Source organism: Ursus americanus, chromosome 32 (genome assembly GCF_024610735.1).
Source record: "Ursus americanus isolate L20-20 chromosome 32, mUrsAme1.1.p, whole genome shotgun sequence".
In the NCBI taxonomy this organism is placed as follows: domain Eukaryota; kingdom Metazoa; phylum Chordata; class Mammalia; order Carnivora; family Ursidae; genus Ursus; species Ursus americanus.
Window position 1 is genome coordinate 27,307,802 of NC_142158.1, and position 21,023 is coordinate 27,328,824.

Sequence of the window (21,023 nt, forward strand, 5' to 3'; positions counted from 1 at the left end):
CTGCTCTGTGAGGCTCTCCTGAGAGCTCTCCTGCTACACCTTTGCTGGGGGTGTAGGGATAGGATAGAACCCCCACCGCTCCCAGCTCTTCCTTGTTCTTCCAGAGCTCTGTTCCTTACCTGGGCAAAAGGCGACTGCAGTGCCTCTGCACCTGCTCTGTCCCTGACCTTGGGAGGGGAGTTCTCAAGGCAGGGCAGGGCTACCGTGCCTTGGCAGCCCCGAGCTCCCTGGAGGTCCCCTTGCTTGTTCCCTGCAGTAGGGGCTCACTTAGCTGCGACCCAACCGTCGATCTCGGCAGCGACAGCAAGAAGGAGGGAGCCTGCAGCGAGCAGGGGGAGGAGAAGGGGAGGACCAGCATGAGGTCAGGGAGGGGAGCAGAGATAGGGCAGGTCCTCCCACCCCTCTAGTCCCTGCCAGGCCCTCCCAACGTCATTGCATGCCACCCCTCCTCCCCTCCCTGTCTGGGATCACTGAGTCCCACAATACCCTCGTCTTGCCCCCTGCATCCCTGGTCCTACCTCCCACATCCTTTCCCTGTCCCATTTATACTCTTCCTCCCACCCCAATGTTTGCCCAACCTGACATCCCCAATCGGTATGCCATTTCTCCTTTCCCGCCACCGCTTCCCCACCTGTTGCTCCTGCTCTCTCACCGGGTTCTCCTCTCTACCAACACCCTTCTGCATGGCCAGCCCCTCTCCCTCCTCCTTCCCTGGCACCTCCTCTCCCACCACTTTGCTCCAGCTTGGATCTTGCCCCACCTGCCTGTTGCCCAGCACTTGCTCTTCCTCTTCCTGCCATTCTCTCCTGGCAGTGCAGAGCAGGGGGTGGGGATGGGGGTGGGAAAGAAACCTCCTTCCCAAGCCCAAATCCCTCCCCAACATGGGGGCCTTCTCTGGAAATCCTTGTCCCCACCCATCCCTGCCTGGTCCCATTGCTCCCACCTGAGCCCCTCTCTTCTCCTATTTCGACTTGCCCTGTCCCTGCACAGCCTCTCCCATCTGTTCTCAGTCCACTGCCTGTTCTCAGCTTGGAATCACTGCCCCCTTTTCATTCTCCCACCTCAGCAAATTCCAGAGAAATGGCAGATGAGGCTTGGGTACTGGCTGGGCAAGGGCTTGGCTGAGCACCAGGATATATAAGACTTGGGAAGGAAGTTGGGGTTCAGAGGAGACAGGGAAGGGAAGCCAGAAAGTTAGGAAGGAGGTTTAGGAGAGAGGCTTAGGGAGGAGACAGAGCTAGAGGCAGGAGGCAGATATGGGGGTGGGGGTAGGAATGGCAGGGTGAAGTCAGAGGAAAGCTGAAAGGGGTGAATGTCTGGATGCTGCAGGGGAGCTGCAGGGGTAGGGAGAGTTGGGGGCTGGTGAAAGAACGTACTTTGACCTCAGGCAGAGGACAGGGCAGCAGACACTCCCCCACGTAAGTCTGCTGTTTCTGTGGCCCCATTTCCCCTTGTGCTCACTGCCCTGACCAGGGGCTGAGACTTTTGCCACAGAAGGGAAATATCCAGGTTGAGGGATCCCCACCCCTGGTTTCACGAGAGTTCTTCTACCCCGCTATAAACCTCACCATTGGGGAAGAGTTTGGCCCTTTCACAGGTGATGGGTGAAAGGGACGTGAAGGTACCCGTAATTGTCTGAGTCTGCCACTTGGGGCTGGAGCACAGGTGTCTGCACCCCAGACTGGCTACTCCTGGTTGCAGGGCTGTGTTGTTCCTGGGACAGGGCACATTGGCACAGCATGTGGTGGCCACATGGCCAGTTAGCAACCCGTGGCTGAGGCCAAAGACTTGCACGGACTCTCGCATGTGTGTCCCCGTGTGTGTCCGTGTGTCTGGGTGGGTGTGTCCGTGTGTCTGGGTGTGTGTGTGTGTGTCTGTTTTTTTCCTGGCTTTGATGGGGAGGATGAAGTCAGCATCTTGGACGGAACTGGGCTCAGCTTCCTTCCTCTGCCTTGGCCCAAAGCCCCCAGAGCCTAGAGTAGGCAACACCTTCCCTCTGATGGGGTTGGGGGGGGGGGGCGCGAGGGAGAAGTACATGAAAGGGTGAGGGAGGGTCTGAAACAGCATTACTTGGGGAGAGCAGACTGCACAGTTGGATTTTCTCTTACCTCCCCAGATTTCAGTAATTCTGTCCCATGGTCATACCATTGTTTGCCCTATGTCTTTTTTTTTTTTTTAAAGATTTTATTTATTTATGTGACAGAGATAGAGACAGCCAGCGAGAAAGGGAACACAGCAGGGGGAGTGGGAGAGGAAGAAGCAGGCCCACAGCGGAGGAGCCTGATGTGGGACTCGATCCTGGTACGCCAGGATCACGCCCTGAGCCGAAGGCAGACGCTTTAACGACTGCGCTACCCAGGCGCCCCTGTTTGCCCTATGTCTTAATCTTTGTTTTATTATTTACTAAGTATGGTCACCATAAGTATACTTGGCTCATGGAGTGGCCAGGAGACCCTGGAGATGTGAGAGCTCTGAGGATGGCCATGGGGTGTTTTGGAAGTCCATGGTAGGGACAGATGGGATACCAGAGTCTCAGAGAAGAGAGTGGGATTGCAAACATTATAAGGTTACAAGGCATTTGAGGAAGCCACTGGAAGCTTAACAGACGTGATTCCAGGTTCTGACGTCATCATTGTCTAAAATTTGATTTAGCCCTGGATTTAGGCTCTTGGAGGAGCTCCTATCTCACATATGTTTGCATCTCGTCAGGAAAGCATCAGATCTTGCATAGCCCAGGTGCCTAATAAATGCTTGTCACTATTGAACTGTGAGAGGACTGGGTGAGAAGGAGTTAGGGTGAAAGGGAGTCTGGTAGGAGCCCCAGGCATGGAGGCAGGGAGGCCTAGTGGCCTTCACTGAGGTGTTTCATGTGATGGGTAGAGATCGGGGTTGCTGACAGCTGTCCACATGCTCTGGCTGGTCTCAGAATCCTCAGTCCAGGTGTCCTTTGCTTTGGGCTTCCATCCTTGAATGATCCTCCTTGTTCCTGTCCTGACCTCAGGAGGATACAGGATAAAAGGTATAGATGGGAAGGAAAAGGAAAGACAGGGAGAAGGGAAGGAACACAAAAAAGAATGAGGGCAATTAAGGGCAAGGACCTGAAGGAAAAGAGAGGGAATGAGGAGAGGCCAGGGGCTGTGATCCAAGGGAGCAGTCCCAGAGAGGGGGAAGAGAGAAAACAGTTGTACTGGGCTTCCGTTGACAAAACTTTCCAACACAGTGCAGGCATTTGATTAATCCCACTTTGTGGCTGAGGAAATGGAAGATCACAGACGTTAGGTGACCTGTCCAACGGACTTTGCTAGCGGTGGTGAAGGTGGACCTCAACCCAGGCTCTCTTATTCCAAAGCCTGTGTTCTCTCTTCTCCCCCCAGGAATAGCCTTGAAAAGATGGAAGACTCAGGGCAGAAACTGAAGGGGCTTCTGGAAGAACTTGCTTGCAAAGGAAGGCTGGAAGATCAAGCTTCTGAAACTTTTTTCTGCATCCAGTTACGATGCAGATTCAGTAAGAAGAAATCACCAAGTCCAGCTGGGGGACCAACATTCCACTACTGAGGAGCTGGTGGGGAGGAGGCTGGGAGGGAAAAGGCAGCCTGTGAGATGAGAGATGGGAGAGAACCAAGAGCCTAGGACTGGAAAGGGGGCAAAAGAGCCACAGAAGGAAGGGTTTGGACCCTTAAAACTTCTTTGCCTGGAGACACGGGTGTGGGGAGAAGGGAGGAGGGAGGACATTTCTATCTCGTGACAAAAGAAAGTCACACAATTGTTTTGTTCTCTGTTCTGGGGCGGGTGGGCGCCTATATTTACCAGAGGGACCAAGGTCGCTGTGGCAACCACACATCTGGGCCCCGGAATCCAGATGTGCTGTATCCAGAAGCCATAGCAGAACGATGAGGCAAACATCAGGCTCTCCAGTCCTGGCCCCCACGACTGGGAAGAGGACAGGGGGTTGGAGTGGGGAAGGGGGAGGGAGGGGGAGAGAGCCGAAGCGGGGGAGAAGAGAGGAAGTTGTGGACCAGGAATGCAGACAAAGGAGTGCAAAGGGAACTGGGGAGGGGGTGGCATGAAGATGGAGGAGTTGAGCACAGGGTCAGCAGCAGGAGAAAAACAAGAAAAAAGAAACTGAAAAGAGAGCAAAGCAGGGGGGGAGGAAGGGCAAAATACAGAAGGAGTAAGGAACAAGAGCAGCAAAGACCAGAGTCCAAAAAAGAAGGTGATGACTCCTGGCCGGGCGGAGGGCAAAGAGAGGTGGGAGAGGAATCTAGGGCAAAGTGGGAGAGGCGATGGGTCCTGGATGGTAAGAGGAACAAAAGGCCAGATCTTGAGGGAGGAAAGCAGCTCAACAGAAAGACAAAGTGGGCCTGGGACAGGAAGGGCCAACAGGAGGTGCAGGAGTGACCATGGTAGCACACTGAGGGGGCCTCAATAGCCTGGGATCGGGCTGTGGACTGGGATCCGCGGGGGCCTGGAGCATGGCAGCCAGAGACTGACCTGCCTTCACCCTCCCACCTCGCACTCCCTGGCTCCATGCCCCTCCTAAGCCTTCCCCCACTCCACTAACTCAGCCACTAGTCGGCTGCCAGTTCACACTAGAGTGCCAGCTGTCCCCTGCCATTCAGCCAGGGGTGCAGTGGGCCCCACCCCAGACCCCCCCCCCCATCAGAGATGCCAGCATTCAAGCACCTCCCTGCACTGCAGTCAAGACAGGAGCGATGGCACAATGGCACAGTGATGAAGCCAGCTTGGGTAACAGTGGAACAGAGAAAAGGGCAATGTAAATGGAAAGAGACAGGTGTAAGGGACAAGGGTCAGGTGTGCCTTTCATCAGCCAGGCACTGTGGACCTCTTTCACCCTCACACCAACCATGAGAAGTACGTAGGAGGATTCCGTGCTGCTGATAAGGAATGTAGGCCCCGAGTGTTTAAGTCATACATCAAGGCCCCCACTAAGGAAAGGTAAAGCAAGGGATCCAGCTCAGGTGTTCTGCCCCCCAAAGCCTCGTCCTGCACTCACTGCCTGGATGAGGCTCCAGGGAGGTGGGGACAGGAAGGCCCAGAAGCCAGGGCTGCGCTCCGGAGGGAGGAGAGGCCTAGTTCCTGGGAGCCCTAGTTCCAGGTTGCCATAGTTACTCAGTCTGTTTTCACCCCAAACACAGTAATGGGGAGTGGGGGAGCCTGGCTGGACATGTGAGGTTCTCCCCTCCTCCTTCAGGCCTGGGCTTGTGGCCCGGGCGGCCCCTGTCCAGTCATCTGGGCGTTGAGCCCAGGCCCAGCCCACACCCTCTAGCTGACCCAGGACACTCCTGCGGGGCCAGGCCTGAGGCGCTGCTGGACAGGAGCCACTGACGGGATCCCCCCAGGTGGAGTGAGATTTGGCCCCTCACCCTCTGTCCTGTGCCCCTTCCTCCTAGTTAGAAGCACAGCCTTTCTTGACAGATCCGTTCTCATCCTTTTCTTTCAACCGGACTCTCAAGTCTCAGTATCCTCCAGTTTAGGGCCGAGAAGATGTGCCTCAACATCCCCCCTTCCCTCCAAACACCACCCCCTTTTCCACTGTGGCCCCTCCTTTCTGGCTTACAGCCCTCTGGCCCCAGCTCCGCTGTTTGTTCAAGCTGCTCGTCCTGGAAATCAAGGGAAGGGAGGGAGAACCTGCTAGAATGCAGGGGATCCAGGGAGGCTGCTCACCCCAAAGGGCGTGGGGCCCCCTGTCCTTCCTGTTTACTCAGACACATTCCAGGAACCTGTATCCTCAGGGCTGTCACGCCATGAGACATCTCCCCCCCATTTCCCCCCACCCCCAGACACAGACATACCCCAGTGTTGTAGGGGCGGGGACAAGGGGATGACATGAGGTCTGGGATCTCACCCCCACTCTATGTCTTCAGTGCTTAGTTCTCTGATATATTGGCCCTACAGAAGCCAATTTCCCCAAATTCTCCGTCATGAGCCAGGAAGGCAGCCACCATTCCTTCAACTCCCTCCAAGTTGTTTATTTAATAATAAAAAAGAAGATAGTACACATACATAAACCTGGTCTCCCACCACCACCCCTCCTTTACTCCCAGTGACTAGCTCCAAAATGTAAAAATGTCCCTTGTCCCTCCTGGGGACAAATTCCCACCTTCACCCCCCCAATAGAGAAACAAAAGAATAAAGAATGTGTAGGAGGCCACCCACCCCAAAACTTCATCTCACTCAATACCCTCAAAGAGAGAAGCAGGAATTAGGGGTTCAGAGAAATGAGGAGCCCTATATTCCAAAAAGGGGGTAAGAAGAGAGGTGAACCGCTCATCTCCAAATAAGTGCTTAACCCCACACCCTGTCTTTCCTTTACGAATTGCCCCAAGCCCAAGGATCAGAGAACTTGGAAAAACCCCACTTGTTTGCCCCCATCTCCCGCCCCCCCCCCCCACCAGCTCTAAGTCAGTGTGAGTTGAAGAGGTCAGGGGTGATTGAGGTAGAGGGGCTGGTGGGAGGCCTGGTGGGCCTGGCCGGCTGCAGAAGCTGGCAAGGGGCCACCTGTGGCATTGCCCGGGGTCGAGGATGGCTGTTTTCGGAGTGAGGGGGGCACCGTGGAGGTCTTGATGTGAATCACCCTGGTGTCCATGACCTCACACTCGATCTGCATCATCTCCTCATAGTCCCCCGGGGCCCCCCGGCCTGACAGGGTCTCTGTGAGAAGGAGGGAGTTAAGGAAGAGGAGAAGGGCAGGCAAACAGAGGAGAAAAGTAGAGGTGGACAGGGAGGGAAGGAGGGGCAATGGGGAGGAGGCAGATCCACATCAGGAGGTCAATGAGAGGGTAGGGATGGAGTTGGTGCAGGGAGAGGAGAAGGGCAGGAAAAGAAAATGACATCGATGAGTCACAGAGAACACATATGATGGAGGTCACAGGGGAGAGGACATCAAGAGAAAACAGGAGGTGAGAATCTGGCAGTTCCCAGCCTATCCCCTCTGCCCACACCTACTCAAGCGCCCTCATCAAGGGACGGCCTGCACCCTCGTCTTCCTCCCATGTCTCCGGAGCTCAGTTTTTCTCTCCACCCATTTCCTGCTTCTTCTCATCCGGGAGTCTAGCCTCAGCCTCTCTTTGGAATGGCCCAGTCACTCCATTTCCCCCTTAACTCCTCATGTTGGCTCTATGAGAACCTCCCCCTTCCTCAGTTTCAGGGAGAGAATTACCATTGGGAGCCATGGCAGGCATCACCAGGGACATCTTGGGCCGAGAGGTCTTGTTGTGGCTGATGGCAGGGAGCAGCAAGTGGTCCTGGGAAACAAAGGGGCCACGCCGGGAGGCTGGAGGAAGAGATGTGGACAGGCTCCCCACCCCTACTCTAGAGCCTCAGCCTGAAGACAGACTGCTAAAGAACCCAGGGTGACAGGGATGGGGCAGGGAGGAACTCACCCTTCGGAAGGACACAACATAAAACGTGTCTTCTCGTCGGTCGATTGCATCCAGGAATTCTGGCTGCGAACGGTCTGGGTGGCGATACAGCTGCAGCTGGCCCACAGGATCCCTAGCCAGGTGGGGAAAGAGGGTTTGGGAGGAACTAAGCCCAATGCCCAGGTCCCACTAGGGAAGGTGGGAGAGGATGAGAGAAAAAGACAAGGAGACCCCAGTGGATGAGGAAGGCATAATGCCACTGGTGGCAATGACGATCGGCACAGGACATATTCTGGGAGTTTAGCTCTTTAGAGTGAAATCTCCCTTAATAACAGACAAGCACCCCCATACACTCACCTCTCTGGGGGCCCCAGGGGTTGGGTGGGGACTGCCTTAACTGGAGGCGACTTCTTCCGTAGCTGAGACTTCTGGAAGGAGAAGTATCTAAGGATGTGAAGAGGGTGAAGGCAAAAGGGAAAGGGAGACGGCCCCTGGAAGCTGATGTCACCTCACACCCACCCCTCCACTTACCCCAAATGATCCCTCAAACCTCCACAATGAAGTGCTAACTCAAAATCCCTAGGACATTTAGTCTTCCAGTGGGTCTTCCTTGAGCCAGTCCTAGCCCTTCCTACCTGTCTCTCCTGGGCTCTCTGAGGAATCTTCCGCCGGCCTCTCTGGTGGCGCTGGACCCAGCCACTCAGCTCATCAGCAAGCCTAGGGAAGCAGAGGCGGGGTAACACCTAAGCTCTGAGCCAAGGCCCCCATTTTCCCTGCCTGCACACGGCAGGGAGAAGAGAAGGCAGGGAGGGCTGGTGCTTCAGCACACGACAGCTAGGCCGCCGCGGAGGGGCCTCAGAAGCTCAGGGAGGACGCCCCCGCCGGGAGTCCCCCACACCTCAGAGACTCGGTGCGGTTGAAGTGCCGGCAGTCAGAGGAGAGGAAGAGCTGGTCCAGGTCTCTCAGCAGCAACTCCTTGGCACCCCCGGGGAAGGCTGTCAGGTTCCTGGAGTGAGGCAGGAAGGGGGCAACAAGCTGAGGCTGCTCCCCTCCACCAGAAGAACAGGCAGTGATGGCAAGAGAACTCTGGCTCCCCTCAAACAGAAAAGGCAACTTTTGGGGAGAAGATACACTCAGTATCGCCGAAAGAGAGGGCCCGCTCCTCACCTGAAACTTGGCCGGCCTGGAGTGCTGGGCTGGGGCTCCTCAGGGCCCAGGGAGGAACCCTGGAGGGGTTCAACTCCCTGAATTGGCTCTTGCGTTGAGAACTCCAGCAAATGTCTCCGGGGCTGAGGCTGCTCTCCACTCATCCGAGGAGAGATGGGAGCCGAAGGAGGCTCACTGATGCTAGGGATAAGGAGTGGCAGGGTGTGAGGAATTCCGGCTTTATTAAGGGGCTGCTTAAGATCCTGGGCTCTACGGACAGCCCGCCTGGGTTCCAGTCTATTCTCCAAGAGTGAATCTCCTCACGTGTGAGATGGAAATGAGAACCATCCCTACCTCATAAAGCCAAGAAGCCTGAGGAACTCGGTAAGTGCTTAAAAGTGACTATTTTTACCAACGTTATTAGCACCATCTGCTCCAGGTGAGGACACACCATTTGAGAGAAATGGAATGAGAAGGGACTGGCCGGACGCACCGTCAGTGCTGAGGACACCAGTGCTGTCTGTGCGTAAGTGGGATGAAAGGCACTGTGCCAAGGCAGGCAAGCAGGCAGGCAGCGTGGAGGGTGGGCTCCACCCCGAAGCTTTTGGGGGGGCCAAGGAAGGTCTCACCTGACGGGTCCAAAGTTGAAGGCGATGAAGAGAAGGAAGACCATGATGCAGACCACCTTCCTGTTTCCAGACCCTAACTTGAGCTCGCTGTTCTAAGGTGCAGAGAAAGAGCCCAGAGAGAGGGTAAGTCATCCCAAAGGAGCCAGTATTCCCACTGGCCTCCCAAGGACAGACCAGCTTACCTCAGCCAGCAGGGCCTCCAGCCGCCGCCGGAGGGCAGCGTTCTCCCGGCGGAGCTGCTGGTTGTCGGCCAGCACAGCCTGCAGCCGAGCCTCCAGCCCCTGCAGGTACTCCTTCTTCTTCCTCCGTGACTGGCAGGCCGACTCCCGGTTCTTGATCATTCGCTGCTGCCGCTTCAGCAGCTTTGCCTAGGGTACCCAGAGGGCCAAAAAAGGAATGACAGATGGGCGGGAGCAGGGCACTATGCCACCCGACTTCAGGACTGCTCACCCCACTGCTCACACCGGCCACTCTCCTGCCTTCCTGTCCTCTACCTACACAGCCAGAGAGGGGTTGTTCCTCTCTGCTAAAACATTTCAAGGAAGGAGCCCTTCTCTCAACCGCTCTGTGCTCCTGGTCCTCAGAGCTGAGAGAAGTCAGACTGTAGGAAGAACTTCCTTCATCCTGGTTCCCGGGGGAAACTCAGTTCCTTTCCTTGGTTGGGGGATCTTCCTTTCTCTCAGTTCTCCTTTTTAAGGGCCCACAGCTTAACCTTGCTATAATTAAAGACTACTTTACCTGGTTTTCCCCTAGGAAACAGCCTCCCTCTTCCAACTACTGCCACAACCATAACCCAGTATGACTCCCCTGCCTTAGATTTACAGACACCATTCCCGTTTCTCCATCTCCAGTGACAGCAAAACTAAGGATCCTCAAATCACAGAGTCGATGTTGATACTCGTATATGAACCGAGATCCACTTGATCTTCAGATCGTCTTATGGGTTTGCTTCCTCACTTTTTGTTCCCTCCTCATTCCACAATTCTCTCTCCCACGACAGACTTCCCTCTTCCCTTCCCATTAACCAGTCTTACCCCTCTCCTCCCCAGTACTTACATCCACTTCAGGTGGGCAGGAGTTCCCAGGCATAGGGGCTGGAACAATGCTCTTCCTCTCAGGCCTTGGAGCCGGGGGGGCCGGCCCCTCAGGCTGGACCCGAATAGCACCTTGGATGAGGACAACTGGGGAGACTGGGGCAAGTGAACAGGAGAAGGTGAGAGCTGTAAGTCAGGTGGAGTTCTTGTGTCCACACCCGCACCTGAGCACCCAAGGGTTGGGAGCCTCAATGGCTGTGAGCTCCCCGAGAAAGTCAACTCAGCCCGTGTCCTTCTCGACGCCTTTAGTACCTGGGGGTGGCTGGACAAGGGGCTGCAAAAGGATGGTGGTGCTGGGAGGCACAGCTCTGGGTGGCATTGGGACGGTGGTTATCACCACAGGTTTGGGCTGCAGGGGTGGTTTCCGGGTGGGAAGGGCTTTGCCTGAAGAAAGGGGAAGGAAGGAAGGAATGTCAGGACTAGAGGCCTCCTGCCAGGGATCCCAAGGTGTCAGGAGGCCCCATTACCTAAGGGGCCATCAGAGGATGGGCCCATGCTGATCTGGACACCTCCAAGTGGGGGGCCTAGGACATCCTGCAGGAGACACCCTTGAGGGGACGGTGACTCTGTCTTCACTTCCAGTACCTCCTCTCCTATAAAAGCCTGTGTTGGGCATTCCAGAAGATATGTGAGTCAGGAGGAGTGTCAAGGAGAAGGAGCTGAAAAAGAGAATGCTTTCATACTTCTGAGAGTCAGAAGGAACTCAAGGAACTCACTGGAGTGTCTGGAAGGAGAAAGAAAAGTTGATGCTCACCTGGTTGGGGGACTCCGCTGAGAGCAGGGAAGCCTCAGAGTTGATGGAGGAAGATGGAGAGACAGGTTCTACCTTGGTCTGGACATCTGTGGGGGGGTTGGGATGAGACAAAATGCTGGATATCAGATAAACACTGAAGGAGAAGAGGATTAAGAGAGGGGATAGAAGACACAGTCCTTTCTCCTTGTACCAGAAAATAAAGCTGGCCCTAGGCATGCAATCCAGAAGGAGGAGGAGCTATGGGCTCCTGATCTGCTGGCTCTCTTCCTACCTCTTTATCCAGGACTTTCCTTTCTCCTTCCCTAGCTCCAGAAGCCATCATGTGTCCCTATGCTGACAACAGCCAAGTCTGCATTTCTACCCTTGACTGCTCCTGTGTCCTGATCCTGACTCTCTAGGTACCTGCTGGTCATTTCCTTTCTCATGTCCCCCCATGGGGCTCACTCGTATCCCTTCACACAAATTCTGTTTCCACTCTGTGAGCCTCCCAGGCACCAAATTGCAAAGACTCAGTCACCTCTGAGTCTTCCCGGCCTCTGTTAAATCCATCTGTGAGACTTGTTGATCACCCCACGTGGGCAAAATAAAACTCACCCAAGGGCCAGATTCAGCCCCAAGTTCACCAGTCTGCCACTGACTTTGGTCCATACCACTCATTTAGGTTCTTATTTATATAAGTGCTAATATTGCTATATTAAAATTTCAACTTCTATTTGTGGATAGGTAATACAGTCATATGATACAGAACTCCAAAGGACCAACGGGTAATTCAGTGAAGTGGATCTCCTTCCCTTCCTTGTCCATCAGCCACCCAGATGCCTTCTTAGAGGTGACCACTATTTGATTATTCACCACGTGTTATGACCCTCACGAGACTCTCCAAAAACAAGGATTATGTCTGATGCTTCCTGTCTATCAAATTGATGGGTAAAGCACAGTCCCTCAAAAAATACCCAATTTATTTAGGGGAGAATCTGACTCCTTGGCAAAGTCATCAGCAATCCGTTTGCTGTGAAAAGGTTTTCAATTCCTATTTGTTTGTCCTCTTTGTAACTCTTAATAATGTGTGGATATGGTCTGTTTATCTCTCCAGACCCACTCTGCATCCTTCCCTGCCCTGCACTGAGGCCGGGGAGGAAAACACGAATGGATTAAATCATGGGACTCCCCTGCCCTCTAGCTTCTGGTTGGAGTTCAACCAAAGAGAGGCAGTGCCAGGAAACCCTAAAGCCACTTTGCAGTCCACACTCAACATGTACAGCATTGAATTCATCATCCTCCCTGACCGGGGGGTGTGGGCTCTTACAGTATCTATCTGCCCTAGAAAGAAACCCAGGCATCCTCTTCAAATCCTATCCTAGAAGTCACTGCAATTCATCCATCCTACTTCATTCTTTCTGCCTCCTTTATCCAAATATCCAAATATCCTACTTGATTAACTGCATCCAGTCCTGCCTCTCCACAATCCATTCTCTCTACTCTGCCACCTGAGTCATCCTCCTGATCACATTGCTCTCCTGCCTGATTCTTCAGAGGCTCCCAACTGCCCACAGGATAAAAGCTGAGTCCCTCAGCAGGGTGCCCACCTGTCCCTGCAGCCTCTGCAACTCCTTGCCATTTCCCACTCCCTCCTCACATCCACTCTGAAGAGATGCAAGTTCCATAGACACACACAAACACACCAACACACCAATCCCCACATTCATCTATTCATCTTCTGGATGAATCTCTATGTGTCCTTCAAAACTTGGCTCAGGAAACCCTTCCTCCAGGGGGACATCCCCAACCCAGCCCCCATCAGGTGAGCTGCCCCTCTTATGAGCTTTTGTGGCACCCTGTGATGTCTATCCTGGAATTCCCACACCTTCAGCGACTGGCGTGTATCTTTCCCCTCCCACCACACTACAGGATTCTCAGGTCAGTGTGGTGCTCACATCTTTTTTATCTTTGTATCCCCAGCACCCTGTCCAGTATGTGGCATGGAGTAGGTGCTCAATAAATGTTTACTATGTAAACACTTAAGAGGAAATAAACTTGGTAACACTTAAAAATAGCACAAATAATGTCAATTGTAGAATCTAGGAGTTGGGTATATGGTATTTCACCTTTTCTGTATGTTTGAAAAATTTTATAATAAAACATTGGGGGAAAAATATAAATAAATATTCCCTAGCCTGTCCATAAGTTTTTTTTAAAAATGTAAGGCAACAGGAAGTTAAATCACACAATAGGATACTAGGGATGAGAAAAAGAAAGAAAAACCATCCCCATCTCTTCAGGGCTGACCTTGCTGTGGTTTCCTAAAATTCTCCCTCCCCTTTCTGGCCTCTTTCCTGGTGATCTGCTATTTCCCCTCCCCACCTTTTCCTCCCTGTACTGTTGCCTGCATCCCCTCCCCATCTATACACACACATACTCTGCCTTGGTAAAGCCTGGGGGTGGTGGCAGGCTGTTATTACCTGAGGCGTCATCAGAGGTGGGACCCACATTGATCTGGACAGTTTCAAATGGGGATGTTGGGTCATCTCCTAGGAGGCAGAGTGGGGGTGCCAAGGACTCTGTCTTCACAACCAGCACCTCTCCTACACCAGAAGCCTGGGTGAGAGTGGGAGGTGAAGTGGGGGTGGGGCACAAAAAATAAAAGAAAATAAGGGAAGGTGTTGAGAGCAAGAGCAAGAACAAAAGCTTTAGAGCTTACTAATTATTTGACATTCTGGTTTGAATGATACTAAGCATCTCCCAAAGCTGTCTCTGGCCCCTTGTTTTCTCTTTCTACTTTATTCCTGGGAGGGTTGATGAAGTCTCACGATTTCAAATATTGCCTTAAGAGTGGACAACTTGGGCAAGAGCAATTCTAGAATTCTGAGCAGTTAACAACTCTTCTTCTCAGCCCCACCATGGCTGTCACATATCTCCGTATATTAAAAAGACTCCATCTTTTTAGACAACTACACCAGAAACATGTAAAATGAGAATATTAAAGAAATTCAAAGGCACCACCACTACTCTGACCTATAGCACAAGAAATATTTTCTCAGCACCTATGGGTGAAGGGAATGGAACACAGTTCCTGCCACAAACAGTAGAAGGATGGCGATGGCTCTCACCTGGCTGGAGGGCTCTGTGGAAAGATGGGATGATTCGGAGCTGAGGGAGGAAGAGGAGGAAGGGGAGGATGGCTCAGACTTCACCTGAAGATCTGGAAGAAAAGGGCTAGGGAATCAGCAGGAAGCAGAGCCTAAGGAGTCCAAAAAGTGTCCAGAGACATGGAGGTGGGGATCCCCTCACCTGGGGCAAAGGGGAAAGAACACATAATAAGGGACTGAAGAAGAAAGGAGTGCACAGGCACTTATGAAGAGGAGGCGTGAGGATACAGGGAGTTCCGCAGTTCCTGGGAAACAGTGAAAAGTGAGGGTTTTGGAAGGATGAGGGTATCACAAAGGATATCTTTATTTTTTTATTTTTTAGATTTCATTTATTTATTTGAGAGAGAGAGAGAGAGAAAGAGAGAGAGAGAATGGGGGGGCGGGGCAGAAGGAGAAGCAGACTCCCCGCTGAGTAGGGAGCCTGATGCAGGCTCCATCCCAGGACCCTGAGATCATGACCTAAGCTGAAGGCAGACACTCAACCGAGCCACCCAGGTGCCCCTCAGAAAGGATATCTTACCTGGGAAGATAGGCAGGGGGTCCCAAGGTGGCTCAGGGGGGCTGACATCCATCCCCACATCCAGGGAGCTGCTGCCAAACTGAATAAAGGAGGGCATTAGATGGCAAGAATGTGAAGAAGGTAACAGCTCCATCAACTCTGGTCTGGGGCTGAATCCTGGTTCCAGGGCAACTCCCACCCGCCAAAGGTTAGAGACAAGGCTCGGGGGGCAATACCGGGACATCCTGCTCTGGGCAGCGGAAGAGCTGCGTCTGCTCCTCCGCCACATCATCCAGGCCAGTGTACAAGGTGCTGTCTGCAAGAGATGCAGAGCGTCAGGGGGGTCTTCCGGTGGCCCAGCCTACAGATCCACACACAGCCCTGGGCCCATTCCTCATTGGCTCGGCTCAGCCAGACCTACCGCCCGCCCACTTGAAACGTGATACAGCCAAAGAACTTCAGCCCCTCCTTCCCCCACCCCGGAACAACTCGACGTTTCCGCAGGGAGCGGAGGTGTTTCCCAACTCCCGCATCCCCCGAAAGCACAACGAGCCCCCCTGCTCCGCCCTCCTTCGGGTGATGGGTTCTGTATTTGCCCAGCCTTCTTCTGTGGACCTCCGCTTCCTCTCTGCGTGCCTCAGGAGCACAGCATGCCACAGCCCTCCTCCCTCCCCGAGGCCTCACTCCGCAGACCCCAGTCCTCCGGGCTCAGCAAGTTGTCCGTGAAAAAACGTGTTGGGTCCGCAATCTCGCTGAGGAGCATCAGTTCCGCCATCTTTCTCTCCCGCCCCCCAACCATGAGACGGTTCCCAAGGCCCGCCTCTCCCCATCCTCAACTAATCAGTTGACTCTTAAAAAAAGGGGCGGGCGTCCCGGAAGCTCTACCGACCAGTAAGAGACTTGGGTGCTGAGTACATGAGGTGGCTGGACAGGCCGGGCCAATGGGAGCGCGGCAGGAGAATAGCACTCCCACTCAACAGGGCCGTACAGCTTGCGCATGCGCCGAACAGAAGCCAGCAAGAGAGAGCCTGGGAGTTGTAGTTCCCGGTGTTTAAAGGCCCGTCATCTCCCCAGTCGGTCCTAAATTTAGTAGTTTATGTATCTTGCATTCATCCTCGGATATAGATGAGCCCCCCCAAAATGCAGCACACATGATCATATGGCTTTTTATTGGTAAAGCAGGGAAAGAGGCGCACTGAGACCACTGCTACCCCCCTAGAAAGGCAAAAGCTGGAAATGGGACATGGGCTGAAACCCTCCCTCTGTCGCCTCAAAACCTCACAGCATAAACCACAATTCACAGGTTCCTGTCTCTTTTAAAATTTAATTTTTAATCAGCCAAACATCTTGCGCAGACCCTGAGCCAGCCCTGCATCTTGTTTCTTCCCCTGGATGATCACCTTTCCCAGCTCCTCCTGGGCTGCCCGGTTTTTTGGGTCTACTGCCAGCACCTTTCTGAGGTCAGCAGTTGCTTTCTCGAGGTTCCCAAGGGCAGCCTGGGCAACCCCCCTTCGGTACAAGGCCTTTAAATGGTCAGGCTCCCGCTCCAGCACTCGGTCACAGCTCTGGGCTGCCAACTGGGGCTGCCCTAGCAACAACTGACAGGCAGCCAGGTTGGCATGAAGAACAGTTCGTTCTGGAGGGCCAGGTGGGGGTAAAGTTAGCAGCAGCCGAAGAGCCCGGCCATAGCACCTGGCAGCCCCTTCAGGGTTCCCAGCTCGAAATAATTCTGTGCCCCTTGCACGTTCTTCCCTGGCCAGGGCTTCCTTCTCACTGGCCTCCAGCTCCCAGGAGTCCCTGCCCTGAGTGAAGGAGGCCAGTGTGAGCCTGAAAGGAGATTCAGAATGCTCAGAGAGCTGAAGCTCTGCCTCCTCACCTTGACACATGGACTCCAAGCATTTCTCTATGAGCTCCCCCCAAGTCCCCTCCCTCCACGGGCCTAACCCCATAGTTATCTCTGTCCAGCCCTCTGGCAGTCCTGACCCAAAAGGAAACCCAAAAGCCAGTACCCGGCAGCAGGAGCCCAGCTTAGGTTTATCCAAGCCATGGCCACGAATTATGATCTTCTTAACAAAGCTCCCATCGGGACAGTACCAGAGATCAGAAGCTTGAAGGGGCTCTGGCATCTCACTGGTTGATCCATGAGACTTAGCAGAGTCTCCTTGAAGTCCAGCAGCCAGTTTTTCAGTCCCTTGAGGTTTCTCTAGAATTTGGCTGGCTGGATTTGGGCTCACTCTCAGCTCAAGGATTTCAGTAGGAGGGTCTTGGGGCTGCTGCCTAATCTGGGTAGTTGATTCAAGGTTCTCCTGGGGGTTCTTTTCCCATTGTTGTTGTGGTTGAGAGGTGTTCTTCTCTCCCATTGGATTGACTGGTGGCGTCTCCATTTGGCTGCCTGGTCCCTTCCACCGTGGGTGAACAGTTTTGGTCGAATGGGATTATCAGTTTCAGGTCAGCACCTGAAAAGAAAACCAAAACAATGCTAATGACAGGATTCTTATTTAGATTCCCTTTTCGTCCTCTCCCGTCCTTCTGGGACCCAGGCCCCCAGTCCTCGAAATCTTTTTTTTTTTTTTCCCCTCCAAAAATCTGTCGGGCTCGAGCCTCCTTCGGTCCACCCACGAACTAAGCCAGACCTAACCCAGAACTATAAATTCCACAAATCCCTGCGGCTCCGGTAGCCGCCCCAACTACGGACACCCGATCGAGTCAAAAAGTACCTGGGCGGCCAAAACGCCGAGCCTGGTGGCAATAGCCAGACCGTTCGAATCACCTCTCCTTCCGAAGCTAAGTGCTTCCTGAATACAGCCCTCAGAGCCTTGCTGCAGGCGGGGAGGACGGCCGAGGGCCAGGGGCATCTGGGGACAATGACAGCTAACGCTGGAGCCCGCGAGGCTGCGAATCTAATCAAATTCCTGGCAGCCAATCCGGAGGAGGGAGAGGGCTGGTTGGCCCGCCTTTTGGACGTGACATCATCCTCCCCCTCCTCCGCAACCGGGAAGCTTCCAGGCCTTAGCAACCGATCCTGGCCGAATCAAACCAAACTAGGCGGAATCCGACTGCCCGGGTTTTTGAGACTAAAAGTCTGGAGAAATCCTGGAAGGGGAAATTGGGGTTCATGAGGGAGAGTGAGGGAATGGCGGAGCTGGTGGTGAATGATAGCGGTAGCAGTGTTTTTCTCTGAAGACCTCAGGCCCACCTGTGCTATTCTCCTTGTCCCCGTGTTCAGGGCTTCCTGCCGGAGCCACCCAGCCTGCTCCCTCGCCCATTCAGTCCAGGGTGCTGCAAGAGAAACCCTCAGGCCTCTTTCTCCCCGACTGCCTCTATCCCCTTGTGGGATCACCTGAAGCTTCTCCTTACTTGTTCCCTCATATTCATCATTGGCTTTCAAGTCTTTCCCCTCAGGAAATCTTAGTGCTTTTCAAACTTTGATGTGCATGCACATCACCTGGGGAAGCTGTTAAGTTTCAGGTTCTGATTTAAGGAAGTCTGGAGCCGGGGGGGGGGGGGGGGGGCGTGTCCATGATTCTGCATTTCTTTCTTTCCTTCTTCCTTCCTTCCTTCCTTCCTTCCTTCCTTCCTTCCTTCCTTCCTTCTTTCCTCCCTCCCTCCCTCCCTCCCTCCCTCCCTCTCTCTCCCCCTTCCTCCCTCCCTCCCTCCCTTCCTTCTCTAAAGTCTACTTTATTCAGATTTCTTACTTTTTGCCCAATGACCTTTTTCTGTCCCAGGATCCTACCCAGGATACCACATGCCATTTAATCATGTTTCCTTAGCTCTTCTTGACTTTGCGTTTTCTCTGCCCTATTTTTCAACCTGTTTTGAACTACTTTTCAAGAGATGCTCTTTTACTTAAAATTTTAAAAAATTCTTTATTTAAATTCAATTTAGCTAACATTTACTATATTATTAGTTTCAAGAGTAGAATTTAGTGATTCATCAGTTGCATATAATACCCAGTGCTCATTACATCACCTGCCCTCCTTAATGCCCATCACCCAGTTATCCTCTCCTCCTACCCCCTCCACCTCCAGCAACCCTCGGTTTGTTTCCTACAGTTAGGAGTCTTATGGTTTGCCTCCCTCTCTGTTTTCATCTTATTTTATTTTTCCTTCCCTTTCCCTATGCTCATCTGTTTTGTTCCTTAAATTCCACACATGAGTGAAATCATAGGATGTTTGTCTTTCTCTGGCTGATTTATTTCGCTCAGCATAATACTCTCTAGTTTCATTCACATCCTTGCAAATGGCTAGATTTCAGTTTTTTGATGGCTGAGTAATATTCCAGTATGTGTGTGTGTGTGTGTATCTCACTTCTTTATCCATTCATCTGTTGATGGACATCTGGGGTCTTTCTATAGTTTGGCTATTGTGGACATTGCTGCTATAAACATTGGGGTGCAGGTGCCCCTTTGAATCACTATGTTTATGTCCTTTGGATAAATACCTAGTAGTGCAATTGCTGGGTCATAGGGTAGATTTATTTTCAACTTTTTGAGTAATCTTCATACTGTTTTCCAGAGTGGCTGCACCAGCTTGAATTCCCACCAACAGTGTAAGAGGGTTTCTCTTTCTCCACATCCTCGGCAACATCTGTCATTTCCTGACTTGTTAATTTTAGTGGTTCTGACTAGTGTGAGGTGGTATCTCATTGTGGTTTTGACTTGTATTTCCCTGATGTTGAGTGACGTTGAGCATTTTTTCATGTGTCTGTTGGCCATTTGTGTGTCTTCTTCAGAGAAATGTCTGTGCATGTCTTCTGCCCATTCTTGAATGGATTCTTTGTTCTTTGGGTGTTGAGTTTGAGAAGTTCTTTATGGATTTTGGATACTGGCACTTTTTCTGTTAAGATATTTGCAAATATCTTCTCCCATTCTGTAGGTTTCCTTTTAGTTTTGTTGACCGTTTCCTTTGCTGTGCAAGACCTTTTTATCCTGATGAAGTCCCAATAGTTCATTTTTGCTGGTTCTGCATTTCTAACAAGCTCTTGGATGCTATAGACCCATGGACCACACTTTGAATAACGTGATTCTAGAATAACTCATCCCGTTCTTGTCACCCTTGCTCTGTGCCCCTTCAGTTTGTAGTATATTTTGCATATATAACTGGTAAAACCTGACCCATTGGGTGTGTCAGTGAAAAACTGGTCCTTCTCCTCCGGATAAAAGATGTAGGTCCCTTTTGTGATTCAGCCTTGCTTGACCAGCTCCCAGCACAGGCTGGGGCACCACAGCTCTTCAGGGAAGGAGAATCCTGCTCTTAGTACCTCACTTTGGCTCCTTCTTCAGTTTGCTCTCTAATCACCTGCCATTGTGCCCCAGACTACAAGTACCATGCCAGGATAGCCAGAAGGGGAGGAGTTTCATCAGTACACACAGACTTGTGTCAAAACAGTCCTTTCCCTGTTCTGTATTGAGGCTCAAGTCACTAACCTAGGCTTTTTCTCTAGTTTTATTTCTGGGTTCTGTGTCAGAATAACCTTAGTCCACTGCCACCTCTTCCCTTACGGCTAAATACTCTGATTCTTGTAATGCCTGGGCTCTTCGTGAAAATTAATCCACCTTTTCTCCCTCCCTTTTCCCCTTTCCATTTCAAGGATTTTTGGAAAAGGCAGGATGTTTGGAACGAGTCACAAAAGGTTTGATTGCAGCCTAATCCCTGGACAAAGTTTGGTAATTTGTATTGTGTGCCTTAACTGAGAGCGCCACTCTGATGACCCTTCAAAGATCAGCTTCTCTCAATGAGAAGAAACTGTACTCTGCTACAAATATATTGCTTTGTAATGTTCCCTTATTTTGTGTGTGTATGTTTCCGTTCCAACAGACTCTACAGGGCAGAGGCCTTGTCTCTATTTCTTTTGTGTCATCTCATTCATTCATTCATTCATTCATTCATTCAACAAACGCTTATTGAGCACCTGCTGTGTTCCAGGCAGCATGATAGGAAGTGGGGCTACATGGATGAATGAGACTGACACAGTCCCTGCTCTCAGGAAACTCCTAGTCTGGCCAAGGGAATACTAATTACAGTGGCATGAGGAAGCGTGAGATGCTATGAGAGTGGATGAAGGATTAGGGGATATTCCTTGGGGGTGAGACATTTTTGCTGCCATTCAAAGAATGAGTTGGAACTGAATCTCAGTTCTAATAGACCCCATATTGAAAACCACTGACTTAGGGATCCCTTGTCACTTGACTATAAAAACACATACAAACATAGGCACGTAAACTCCTAAAAAAAAAAAAAGTAATCCAAATCATCCAAAACGAAAATATTTTTTAAATAAATAAAATTTGAATTTCATCAAAATGAAAACACAAGGTTTAAGTTTTATGAAAGAGGACTCAGAATCCTCAGAGGAGAAATCCATGGATCTTTAG

The 21,023-nt window shown here is 52.0% G+C and overlaps 3 protein-coding genes across 8 annotated transcripts in view; all 3 read right to left on the reverse strand.

Annotated features, from left to right (window-relative positions):
* Positions 1 to 319, reverse strand: part of TNXB (tenascin XB) — a 58,246-nt gene extending 57,927 nt beyond the window's left edge. For all 5 annotated transcript variants that reach the window (XM_045795598.2, XM_045795595.2, XM_045795597.2 and 2 more), the window contains exon 1: positions 120 to 319. The gene's annotated coding sequence lies outside the window, so the exon portion shown is untranslated. The remainder of the gene's footprint in view (positions 1 to 119) is intronic.
* Positions 320 to 5,969: 5,650 nt separating this feature from the next.
* On the reverse strand, positions 5,970 to 15,495 carry ATF6B (activating transcription factor 6 beta). Of its 2 annotated transcripts, none has more exons than XM_045795606.2 (18): positions 15,344 to 15,495; positions 14,887 to 14,966; positions 14,672 to 14,750; positions 14,113 to 14,204; positions 13,465 to 13,600; positions 11,006 to 11,091; positions 10,719 to 10,854; positions 10,504 to 10,635; positions 10,214 to 10,347; positions 9,340 to 9,525; positions 9,158 to 9,249; positions 8,550 to 8,729; positions 8,281 to 8,388; positions 8,018 to 8,099; positions 7,740 to 7,810; positions 7,404 to 7,515; positions 7,181 to 7,265; positions 5,970 to 6,672 (listed from the first exon to the last, which is right to left on the reverse strand). In XM_045795606.2, the coding sequence occupies exons 1-18, from the start codon at positions 15,447 to 15,449 to the stop codon at positions 6,443 to 6,445; spliced, it is 2,127 nt and encodes a 708-aa protein (XP_045651562.2). In that variant the 5' UTR covers positions 15,450 to 15,495; the 3' UTR covers positions 5,970 to 6,442. The 2 variants fall into 2 exon arrangements, with proteins under 2 accessions (XP_045651562.2, XP_045651561.2); XM_045795605.2 differs by having other exon boundaries at positions 15,335 to 15,472.
* A 465-nt stretch (positions 15,496 to 15,960) lies between these two features.
* On the reverse strand, positions 15,961 to 17,560 carry FKBPL (FKBP prolyl isomerase like). The gene is made up of 2 exons (XM_045795613.2): positions 17,368 to 17,560; positions 15,961 to 17,106 (listed from the first exon to the last, which is right to left on the reverse strand). Exon 2 carries the CDS (start codon positions 17,032 to 17,034, stop codon positions 15,985 to 15,987), a length of 1,050 nt encoding a protein of 349 aa, XP_045651569.1. The 5' UTR covers positions 17,035 to 17,106; positions 17,368 to 17,560; the 3' UTR covers positions 15,961 to 15,984.
* Between the last annotated feature and the right edge of the window lie 3,463 nt (positions 17,561 to 21,023).

What these genes read in the sequence shown, in the direction of transcription:
- ATF6B (XM_045795605.2), bottom strand. Translation starts at nt 15,449, where the DNA reads ATGGTTGGGGGGCGGGAGAGAAAGATGGCGGAACTGATGCTCCTCAGC. An exon ending in AGAGAGCCCAGGAGAGACAG is followed by an intron (nt 7,811 to 8,017) that starts GTAGGAAGGGCT and finishes TTCTCCTTCCAG; the next exon opens with AAGTCTCAGCTACGGAAGAA. An exon ending in ATGTTGTGTCCTTCCGAAGG is followed by an intron (nt 7,266 to 7,403) that starts GTGAGTTCCTCC and finishes TTTGTTTCCCAG; the next exon opens with GACCACTTGCTGCTCCCTGC.
- FKBPL (XM_045795613.2), bottom strand. Translation starts at nt 17,034, where the DNA reads ATGGAGACGCCACCAGTCAATCCAATGGGAGAGAAGAACACCTCTCAA.